A 12095-nucleotide genomic window follows, 5' to 3' on the forward strand; every position below is an offset into this window, starting at 1 on the left:
ATTTTATATATATATATATATATATATATATCTCACATTCTGGTGGAATCAGCTCCCTACAATGGAGAAGAAAACAAGGCCTGCACATTCTGCACCTGTAGTGGAAGTTTATGATTCCAGGCTTTCTGAATGTCACAGCTGCAGCTGGAGAAACAGAGGTCTGGGTCTTCCAGCTCACCCAGAGACAGCAGGAAGTCAGGTGCAGGAGAGGGTTTTTTTATATCCCATTTACCCACAATGCATTGTGCTGGTGCCTGTTAGAGGCCAGTGAGCAGGGATGAGTTTATAGCGCCAGGGACTGTGGACATTGGCAGTGCCAGGAGAGCATGGCACGTGTAGCTGCAAGCCACTGCAGCAGAATGACTTGTGAGCACAGGAAGTGCTAGGACCTTTTATGTTCGTTTAATTTTTCTGTATGTACCTGTGTGACCAGGCCCAAGCCTGTGTATGCTGTCCTACAGTGTCTGATGTCAGTAAAGAAACTGTGGTTGTAACTGGAATACCTGCCTGCGAGTTCTTATTTATACTGTGTGTGTGTGTGTGTGTGTGTGTGTGTGTGTGTGTATATATATATATATATATATATATATATATATACACACACACACACACACACACTAGTCAACCGCGTTGCTCGAAGTCATGCAAAAAAAAGTATGTTCTTCAATATGTTCATCTTAAGTTTACTGTATACCAAAAGTGTTATAAGCAATTAATTATATCAACTGAATTTAGGGCAGAAAAAAATTGGCAAGGGCTTTGCTGAAATTTACAACCAAAAGGGAAAAAAAGTGTGCAACCCAATCTCAATGCTTTTTCTGTGTGAAAATATCATGACATATTCCTCAACAACCTGACCAGTTATCAAAATTCTGAGACTTTATTGCACATACATAATCACACACCCTATTGAATGACACCTGCAGGGCCGAAACTAGGGGGGGGCTAGGGGGGCATGTGACCCGGGCGCGGGATCGGATAGGGTGCTGGGATCCTGCTGCGTCTGATACAGCAAAAGGAGGAAGTGGAGGAACATGGGATTTGTAGTAAAGTCTGTTACTGGTTATACTTGGAGCTGTAACAGAAAGACTACAAATCCCATGAGGCATTTCACTCACCCTGCAGAGATATGGCCGCCGCTGGAGCTGAAGTAGTCGGCTATCCTGAGCGGCAAGCCGCCCGCCCGCTCTGGCTGTGACTCGATGCAAAGCTTTCTCCAGCCCCACGCTGCCCTGCATTCAGCGCTGAGTCGCTGACCGAGACACCAGCAGTGATTGATTGCAGCAGCCCAGCACCCTTCACCTCGTCTGATTAAAGAGTGAGAGGACTGGAGGTAAAACACACACACCCCCTCACTCTGGTGTTAACCCCTGCAGCTCATTTAAACTAGTTATTTAAGTTTATACAGTATATATTGCCTTAGTATATACCACTGTGACAACTAAAGTTCATATGGATAAATGTATGTATGTATATATGAATGTATATGTATGTATGTATGTATGTATATATATATATATATATATATATACACACACACACACATACTGTGTGTGTTTTACTTGGGGTCTGCTTGTCTGAGGGATATTATGAAGCATATTATTTTTTTTATTCTATTTTAGTGTATTTTTTTATCTATTCTCTACTGTTATTATTTTATATATATATATTTTAATATATATATATATATATATATATATATATATAAAAAATAAAAAAAAAATTTATTCTTTTCTGTGTGTGTGTGTGTGGGGGGGGGGGGGGGGCGCTAACTTACTGCCTTGCCCCGGGTGCCGTAAATCCTAGTTTCGGCCCTGACACCTGAACCATCAAAATTGGTGTTTTCATTGCGGAGTAGTTGCTGTTACAAAAAAATACTTTGTTGATAAGATACTGTACAGTATATAGGGATAATACATACAAAGACGACACTGGCGGTGTGGTACACAAAGTGACAAATTATTTACTGAGCCATGACATTGTAATTACAATAAATACTATTACAAAGAAATGTGATATATGACAGCTTCTTTTGAGCTAAGAGAGTGGTGTCATTGTAAGAGCAGATACTCAGTGTTCAGTCATTAAAATGAACTTTATACGGGTCATACATTGCACACAGGGTAGACAGTGGTTTAATATTCTGATTTTTCAAGTTAAGATACAATTTTAAATTCCTTTATTTTTTTATTTTCATTGTATAAAACCGATTTTCTTGACTTCATTTTAGTTTATGGTTTACTGCATTGTCATTTATGTATTAAGGATATTAATACATAATATAACGATTTGATGAATGGGGGCAGTGCCTACAAGTTTAATATATAGACAATAAATTGGGATTTTAATATGTGATCTAATTTACTACCCGAAGTGCCCTGGCAAAGAACTTCATTTGGCTCTTAATACATATATGTTTATATTTCTACATTGATCAATGTGCCTCCAACATATTAGTGTATCATGAATTATACATTGCTTACTTAGATATTCACATAACACAAATACAGTGACCCCGGAGCCCAATCGTGTAAGTATGAAGTGTTTGTGAAGATCCTTTCTGTGGTGGCTAGTGTACAATGCAGTTCCCATGATAAGATAAAGATACACTACAGACATCAATGTTAGGTGGCCAAGTATACAATAAAAGTAATTTCATGATGGACCAACAGGTAATGGAACCCATTTCCATGCTGGCCTCTTAGACACTAGGGACCAATACAACAACTCGTTCACTGGTGGCTAGTGTACAAAACAGCCCAATCTCTTATGAATGCTGCTAAAGACCATATCGTCAATGTGCACATGTTAAAAGGTACAAAAAACATGATTGATATACAGTATGTTTCACATACTTATATGTTCAATATATTTTACAAATTGAAATGGGTAATAACGCGTTCGTTTCATAGTTATCTGTCAATTACCATTTACTAGATTTAATTCTGGTGAAAAAGGCATAGCTGCAGCACTAAAGACAAGATGCATTATCCAACAATACAGTCCAATCCCTGGGTCTGGGGGAATAATAGAGTGCATTCATTTTTGGCAAACTAGACAACACAGCTCACTCCATGGTGACCCAGTGTACAATACTGAATATTCTCTAGTAGCCTAGTAGAGAATAAAGACCACTCCCTTCTGGTCATGTAGAGAACAGAAGAAAAACTCACTGGGCACACACTTAATAAATTATCAATGTTGAAAAAATTATGTAGCTGCTGCTCCCTTGGGTATCTGGTCTCTAGGTCGACCACATTTAAGTCGGCATGGTTTCTAGGTTGACATGAGTTTAAAAAAAAATTTTTTTGAACTTTTTCATGCTTTACGATCCACGGAGACTACAATCAGGAATGGTAACCTGTGCAGAGGTAGCAGAGCGAGGCACGCTGCCCGAAGCATGGCGAGCCATGCGAGGGGACACAGTGCACTAATTGGGGTTCCCGGTCACTCTACAGAGAAAACTAAACAAAAAAAAAACTCATGTCGACCTAGAGACCCTGTCGACCTAGAAACCATGTCGACCAATAGTGGTCGACCTAGACACTGTTGACCTAAGTGTGGTCGACCCTATGAGCCACACCCCTCCCTAGTAGGTATTTCTGAATAACCTAGTGAAGCCAAAAGTAACAATGCAAATTGTGAGTAAATTCACCAATGGGGGCGCAGAGCTTAAAGCTGGATAAACACTAGATGACAGGGAAATGATGCAATGTCATCAACTCTTGAACAACCGGGCAAAAAGAGATAATGCGTACACACTGTGCAATCTTGCAAAAGACCTAAAGATATGTCATCAGTGGCCACATCCAGGAGTATGCAGTCGCTGACGATATCCTCATATTGAGCTGCATTTAGGGCCAACCAGAAGACATTGCTGACTACCGCGGGGGTTGGCAAATAGTGCGTACAAACTTCACGGTTTGAACGCTTTATCATTCCAGCCCGTTGGAATCAAGCAAATCGTTCAAAATATTGTCTAGTGTGTACCCAGCTTTAGCACTCCCACTGGTGAATTTACTCACTATTTGTATCGTTAGTGTAGATCAGGGGTGTCAAACTCCCGGGCCATGGGCCGCATGAGGCCCCTACCGCATCCTTTTGTGGCCTGTGGGCAGGGGTCTTTTTGCTGCCCGACCACCTTGCTTGCAGCGAGGGCAGGAGAGCGCAGCGCGTGCCTCTCCTGCTTCTCAGTCGGGTCTCCAGCGGCGGTGCAAGTATCTTAAATCAGGTGCCAGTTTGTGAGTCAATCAGAGTTCGTGGACTGGCAACCAATCAGGAGCTGCCAGTCCACGAGCTCTGATTGGCTCATGAACCAGCGCCTGATTTAAGATACCCATGCCATCACCAAAGACCGAGCTGAGGAGCAAGAGAGAAGTGCTGCACTCTCCAGCACTCATACACAGTCAGTCAGCAGCAGCAGCAGCAGCAGCGGTGAGCACATTGGGGACATATGTGTATCTGGCACTGTTGGGGCATATGTGTATCTGGCACTGTGGGGGCATATGTTATCTGGTACTGTGGGGGCATATGTTATCTGGCACTGTGGGGGCATGTGTATCTGGCACAATGTGGGCATGTGTGTATATGGCACTGTGAGGGCATATGTATATCAGGCACTGTGGGGGCATTTGTAATTTGGCACTGTGGAGGCATGTCGAGGCATATGTTATCTGGCACAGTGTGAGCATATGTGTATCTGGCACTGTGGGGGCATATGTTATCTGGCACTGTTGGGACATATGTGTATCTGGCACTTTTAGGGGCACATGTGTATCTGGCACTGCTCTACTGGGGGCATATGTGTATCTGGCACTGCTCTACTGGGGGCATATGTGTATCTGGCACTGCACTACTGGTGGCAAATGTGTATCTGGCACTATTGGTGGCATATGTGTATCTAGCACTGCACTACTGAGGGCATATTTGTATCTGGGCCCCATATGTGTATCACACACCAATTTTTTTTTGGGCCTTCGCTGCGCGCACACAGTACCACTAAGACATTTTTCCTACTTACACCAATGTTGTATCTGTACTGATATAAAAGCAGACTGATTGCAGTTGCAGTGATTCATAATATTATCTGTCTACACTACACAATTGGTCAGATCAGTGATGTGCAATATGTGTCCTCGAAGCTTTTACTTGCAGCACCCAGATCCGTGCTTAGTTGTCATGTTTGTGGTAGCTTGGAATGTTTGTTTAAAATGCCAGCTGATACGTAATTCTAGGTAGCGCTTTTTATTGATTACATACATCGATTTAACTTACTACTGAGATTATAATGTTAGAAGACCCCCCAAGTGTTTCAGGTCACCAATATGTTAGATAATTATAAAGATGCATTGCAACAAAGGAGCTATTCGGATCCAGTATGATTTACCGGCAGATGGGATGCCGGCTGTCAGTATACAGACAATGGCATCCCGATCGCCACAAGTTCTATTCCCACTGGGTTGGTGGCATGGAACCACCTACCGAGTCGGAATACTGAGCGGGTGTTGGGCTTCCGTTCATTGGTAAAATGATGGCTATTTGGGATTCCGGCGTCAGTCTCCTGAACACCAGGATCCCGACAGCCGGCATTTTAACTGCATCCCAGTTGTTCTCCTTTTCTTTAGTTCTTGACACTATTATTAGTTAAATCTGAAGTATGCTACATTCACTATAAATATATAAAAATCAGCCCCAGATTCAGTTTCTACACTATGGATGCAGCCTCTACTGTATGTGTCTATGTGAAATTTGAATGGGACGGCTTCACTGCAGGGCCGTATATGAGCGGTGCTGCATCAAAGAGCACAGTGCCCTGTGGGTAACACTGCCACTCACCAACGGCCACTGCATCTGGCTAGCTCCAGGCACCTCGCAGCCAGAATTGCTACTACAGTGACACTGGTACTTTGGAGGCTTCAGATGGCCACTCGCAGCCACAGCAAACCGAGGATGCTCCAGTTGGTGCTATATATTCCCGTGCTGCCAGCGCCACCCCCTCCACATGATATCATGTGCTTGGGGACACAGCTGGCAAAGGGCAATGAAAAGCAAAAGAGGTTGTGCTTTTCCTATAGTAAATGATTTTTGTATACCTGATCTAAGGAATTTGAGGAAAAAAGTGTGGAAACCCACAATTACATTTAAAAAAAATATTGCTTTAATAGTAGAAATATCAAGCAATTACTTAAATAGACTTTAAAAGTAACAAACTAGGCAGTAATGTATTTGTTCTTCATATATTTATTACAAATTCAGATACCTCAAGCATATCAGAAATATTTGCACTTTCATGGAAATCCTGCATAAAATTTTTATACGAAATGGAAAAAAAAAAAATTATGGAAGAAAGGTCATTAATGTCATTATCACCATATGATAAGCAAATATTAATAGCAATACATTCATTTTTCTCATGAATTTAAAAACAACAAAATATTGGTTCCTAATGGATTGAGAGAGACAAGTGTAACATAACCAATATTATGGGAAATAGGCTAAAAATAATAACACATGCTTTCAAACTTTGGCCATCTTTGAAACTGATCATTTTTAAAAAGTTGATTTTGTATCAAAAGTGCAATTGTTTCCTTTACATTATTAATTTCCCAATGAAAATATGAAGCCAAGAGCAAAACCTAAAACTGTGATTTTAAACAAAAGTAGCAAAAAACAAACAAACAAAATAATTACAAACAAAGGTACATTTTTGCCGAATTCAAAAACATTTCTCCAAAACTTCAGATTTCATTTTGGCTCAGAGTAAATGTGAATATTTTCACATGTTGCATAACATCACACTTCGGTAAATTCAGGTCCTTCTAATGCACTCCAACACCACGTTCAGAATTAATAGTTCACACTTCACACATTACAAACATGGTCAAAAGGTTGCTTGTCTGGGAATAAAACATGAGCTCAAGGTCATATTTTACATAAATGCAGAGAAGTACTTAGACAAAAGATGCATGACACAGGCAAAGTATGAGCATATTAGCTATGTCTTCTCAAAATACAATTCACAAAGTTAGCCTGTGCTACATTTATTTTATCCAATTAAGCATTTAATATTATGTATAAAGTATTACTATATACCTACACCAGTGTTTCCCAACTGCAGTCCTTAAGGATCCCTAACTGAGATATCAGCACCACTTGAGGATCTTTTAAAATGTGTCAGCCACTAATAAATTCACCTGTGCACCAACAGGATCTGTAAAACATGCATGGTTAGGGGTGGAGGACTGGAACTGGGAAACACTGACGTACACTATATATTTATATATGTTGTAATGTATATAATATTACTATACAAAGGCGGTACGGGTGGTGTAATGGTTAGCATTACTGCCTCACATCACTGAGGTCATGGGTTCAATTCCCACTGTGGCCCTAACTGTGTCGGTTTTCTCCCACAATCCAAAAATATACTGGTAGGTTAATTGACTCAAAACAAAAAAAATTAGCCCTAGTGTGTATGTATGTCATTGGCAGACCAGATGGGCCAAGTGGTTCTTATCTGCAACCAAAAATGTTTCTATGTTCTGCTGATCTCAGGAACCACAAATTATTGTAAAATGTAAAATATACCAAATAATACAAAAAACTTTTTGTTAGCCCCCAGATTACTGTGAGGCCAATGAAACATACGAAGTTAAGTGCCAGCAGTTAACCATTTAGGCACCATAAATAGGAAACATTTAAGTGTAAAAGGGAAATATATCCTGTGTCTAAGAATATTTGCAGGGTCTTGTTTTGAGTGTAAACATAATGTATAAAAGAATGAGCATTCACATGGCTTCTTCTGACGACATTATGAAAGTGTCAGCTGTCACACTGCCTCTTCTGATGACATTATAAACATGTGAGCTGCCACACTGCCTTTTTTTATTACATTATAAAAGTGGGAGCTGTCCCATTGCCTCTTCTGATAACATTATAAAAGTGTCAGCTGTCACACTGCCTCTTCCGATAACATTATAAACGTGTGAGCTGCCACATTGCCTCTTCTGATGACATTATAAACATGTGAGCTGCCACACTGCCTTTTTTGATTACATTATAAAAGTGGGAGCTGTCCCATTGCCTCTTCTGATAACATTATAAAAGTGTCAGCTGTCACACTGCCTCTTCCGATAACATTATAAACGTGTGAGCTGCCACATTGCCTCTTCTGATGACATTATAAACATGTGAGCTGCCACACTGCCTTTTTTGATTACATTATAAAAGTGGGAGCTGTCCCATTGCCTCTTCTGATAACATTATAAAAGTGTCAGCTGTCACACTGCCTCTTCCGATAACATTATAAACGTGTGAGCTGCCACATTGCCTCTTCTGATGACATTATAAACATGTGAGCTGTCACACTGCCTTTTTTGATGACATTATAAAAGTGGGAGCTGTCCCATTGCCTCTTCTGATAACATTATAAAAGTGTCAGCTGTCACACTGCCTCTTCTGATGACATTATAAACATGTGAGCTGTCACACTGTCTTTTTTGATGACATTATAAAAGTGGGAGCTGTCCCATTGCCTCTTCTGATGACATTATAAACGTGTGAGCTGTCACACTGCCTCTTCTGATGACATTATGAAAGTGGGAGCTGTCACACTGCCTCTTCTGCTGACGTTAAAATTAAACTTGCTCTCGATTTGTTTCTTCCTGCCCACCTCAATCAACTCCTCAAATTGTGATACTTAATGTATCATATGCAACCCTGTCCCCATATAATAATCTCACAAGTGCACGCACCTCCCACAAGATCAGTACACTACCAACCTGAAATACTATGCGCTGCTGTGAGCATCACAAGATCTAACAGATACAGGTTTTTACATGCCGGTTCACAGGAAAGCATGGGATCACAATTATGCTCTAGTTCTAGTTAGAGAAGATAGAGAGATCAGTTTAAGCCAGTATTACCTATGTGCAGTATGAAATTGGCATCTATTCATAAGATAAGGTACAGTATTGTATCTTCTTTCCTTACATTGTGCTAATATTCCAGGTGATTCTTTGCATTTTAACAATCAAGTTTATAAATATTTGTCCTCACAACACTATTGGAAAAGTAATGAGAGCTAGAAAGGAAATATTTTGGTATAAATCAATTCACAAATGTCGCAATATAATGCCGGTTTATTTTTCCCTCACCAATTATATTGTGTCATAATGAAAGCCAAAATTGAACAATCCTGGAGCTTGCATGATATAGCCATGAGAATTATCAAATTCACAGCAACCATTGCGGACTTGTACCCAGTTTATATTCGACGCATGACACGTGTGCACACATATCCGAATGTTAAGAAACAATGGACGTTTATAGCTCTACAAATACAACAAAGTACAGTACTTATAAGACTTCTGTTCCCAGGTGCTTCCTTCCAATTAACTTAAGACCTAGAAATCTGAAGGCAGTGCAAATACTGGTGGTAAATTTGCATTGTTGAATAAAATCTCAGTTGCAAAATCCACAATACTAAAATAGAATAAAAAAATAAAATAGTTTTTAAAAGCGGGTATTCTTGAGGTGTGAAATGGATTCCAACTGAGCATATTTTGTGGCTTATAGTACAAGTGTTTTTTTTTACTTTAAACATATTTTACATGATATAAAAATATTACTCACAGTGCGCTTTTACATTAATATTGCTATAAACAGAAATGATGCACAATATTTTTAGTGGAAATAAATTATATAGTCATTATCTTGATTAAAAAAAAAAAACACAAGGGAAAACATGGACTTGCTTTGCCATTGCAGAAAAATGTCCTATCAAGCCCTTGCAAAAAAAATAAAATAATAATAATAATAATCTTGGTCGAAGTTTAGATTTGGGTTCCAGAATTGTACATAATGCAAAGTTTAAGTGTCTTTACTCCACATAGGGTATCCAATGCAAAAGTAGATCCAGAAAGTAGAATAAGAAAAAGTCTTCTTTATTTTCCAAAGCATATGAAACATCTTCTGTTACTACATCTAGTTCATGTGTGGTCTTTTCCAGTATGTGGGTACACAGCGACACACTTCTTCACTATAATAAAAACCAGGTTCACAACGTTTCGGTCGAGTTTTACATGGTGGTCTGTAGCAACTAGAAAAGGAAACCAAGAATTAGTAAATTAGTGTATAATTCAGTTATCGGTTTGTGACAATATTGTTATTTGTAGATAAAGCTTAAGTGCAACGCAAAGGATCTATATTTAATTAATTAATTATTGTAGCAGGCTTATAGTTCTCCTTTTAAATCCATCAGGTTTACTTAAAGTGCCAATACATAAACTAATACTGCAATTAAACTTAAACATCTAGTGGTGTCTAATTTGCATCAGTGATGCGATCGCATACTGAACTATTAATGCCCAGTGCGCAAACGCAGCAGCCATACTGCGCATGCGCACACAGTGAGATACAATCACCCGACAGGCAGAGGTGTTCGCAAGGTGGACCGGGGCAGCGACAAGGTGCTGCGGGGGAGGCGACGTGGCATTGGACGGGCGTGTCATTGGAACGGGGGTGGGTTCAGGGCTACCGCATGACACCACATGTGGCCTATGCAACCTGGAAAATGATGCAGGCAGGGGGACATCCACAATTCAGCGATGCAAGTGCATGCTGGGTGGCCTTTTCCCCAGCATGCGATCGCAGCCAGTTGCGGTTTTGCTGAAATAGCAAAAATAAGATTTTACTCACCGGTAAATCTATTTCTCGTAGTCCGTAGTGGATGCTGGGTACTCCGTAAGGACCATGGGGAATAGACGGGCACCGCAGGAGACTGGGCACTCTAAAGAAAGATTTAGGTCTACCTGGTGTGCACTGGCTCCTCCCCCTATGACCCTCCTCCAAGCCTCAGTTAGGACACTGTGCCCGGAAGAGCTGACACAATAAGGAAGGATTTTGAATCCCGGGTAAGACTCATACCAGCCACACCAATCACACCATATAACTCGTGATAGGAACCCCGGTTAACAGTATGATAACAATGGAGCCTCTGAACAGATGGCTCGCAATAACAACCCGATTTTTGTAACAATAACTATTTACAAGTATTGCAGACAATCCGCACTTGGGATGGGCGCCCAGCATCCACTACGGACTACAAGAAATAGATTTACCGGTGAGTAAAATCTTATTTTCTCTGACGTCCTAGTGGATGCTGGGTACTCCGTAAGGACCATGGGGATTATACCAAAGCTCCCAAACGGGCGGAAGAGTGCGGATGACTCTGCAGCACCGAATGAGAGAACTCCAGGTCCTCCTCAGCCAGGGTATCAAATTTATAAAATTTTGCAAACGTGTTTGCCCCTGACCAAGTAGCAGCTCGGCAAAGTTGTAAAGCCGAGACCCCTCGGGCAGCCGCCCAAGATGAGCCCACCTTCCTTGTGGAATGGGCTTTCACATTTTTAGGCTGCGGTAGTCCCACCGTAGAATGCGCCAGCTGAATAGTGCTACAAATCCAGCGCGCGATAGACTGCTTAGAAGCAGGTGCACCCAGCTTGTTGGGTGCATATAGAACAAACAGCGAGTCAGTTTTCCTGACTCCAGCCGTCCTGGAAACATACATTTTCAGGGCCCTGACTACGTCCAGAAACTTGGAATCCTCCAAGTCCCTAGTAGCCGCAGGCACCACAATAGGTTGGTTCAAGTGAAAAGCTGACACCACCTTCGGGAGAAACTGAGGACGAGTCCTCAACTCTGCCCTATCCATATGGAAAATCAGATAGGGGCTTTTACAGGACAAAGCCGCCAATTCTGACACCCGTCTGGCTGAAGCCAGAGCCAACAACATAACCACTTTCCACGTGAGATATTTTAAATCCACAGTCTTAAGTGGCTCAAACCAATGTGATTTTAGAAATTCCAAGACCACATTGAGATCCCAAGGTGCCACTGGGGGCTGAATATGCAGGACTCCCTTGACAAAAGTCTGAACTTCAGGCAGTGAAGCCAGTTCTTTCTGGAAGAAAATCGACAGGGCCGAGATCTGGACCTTAATGGACCTCAATTTGAGGCCCAAAGTCACACCTGCTTGCAGGAAGTGTAAGAAACGACCCAGTTGAAATTCCTCCGTTGGGGCCTTCTTGGCCTCA

At 41.1% G+C, this 12095-nt stretch overlaps 1 protein-coding gene across 1 annotated transcript in view; it reads right to left on the reverse strand.

The window, feature by feature from the left end:
* Positions 1-8198: 8198 nt before the first annotated feature.
* Positions 8199-12095, reverse strand: part of VEGFC (vascular endothelial growth factor C) — a 229991-nt gene continuing 226094 nt past the window's right edge. Inside the window, exon 7 of the mRNA XM_063920664.1 lies at positions 8199-10099. Coding sequence (XP_063776734.1) covers positions 9985-10099 — 115 coding nt within the window. The 3' untranslated portion in view covers positions 8199-9984. The remainder of the gene's footprint in view (positions 10100-12095) is intronic.

This window comes from Pseudophryne corroboree, chromosome 1 (genome assembly GCF_028390025.1).
Source record: "Pseudophryne corroboree isolate aPseCor3 chromosome 1, aPseCor3.hap2, whole genome shotgun sequence".
NCBI lineage: Eukaryota > Metazoa > Chordata > Amphibia > Anura > Myobatrachidae > Pseudophryne > Pseudophryne corroboree.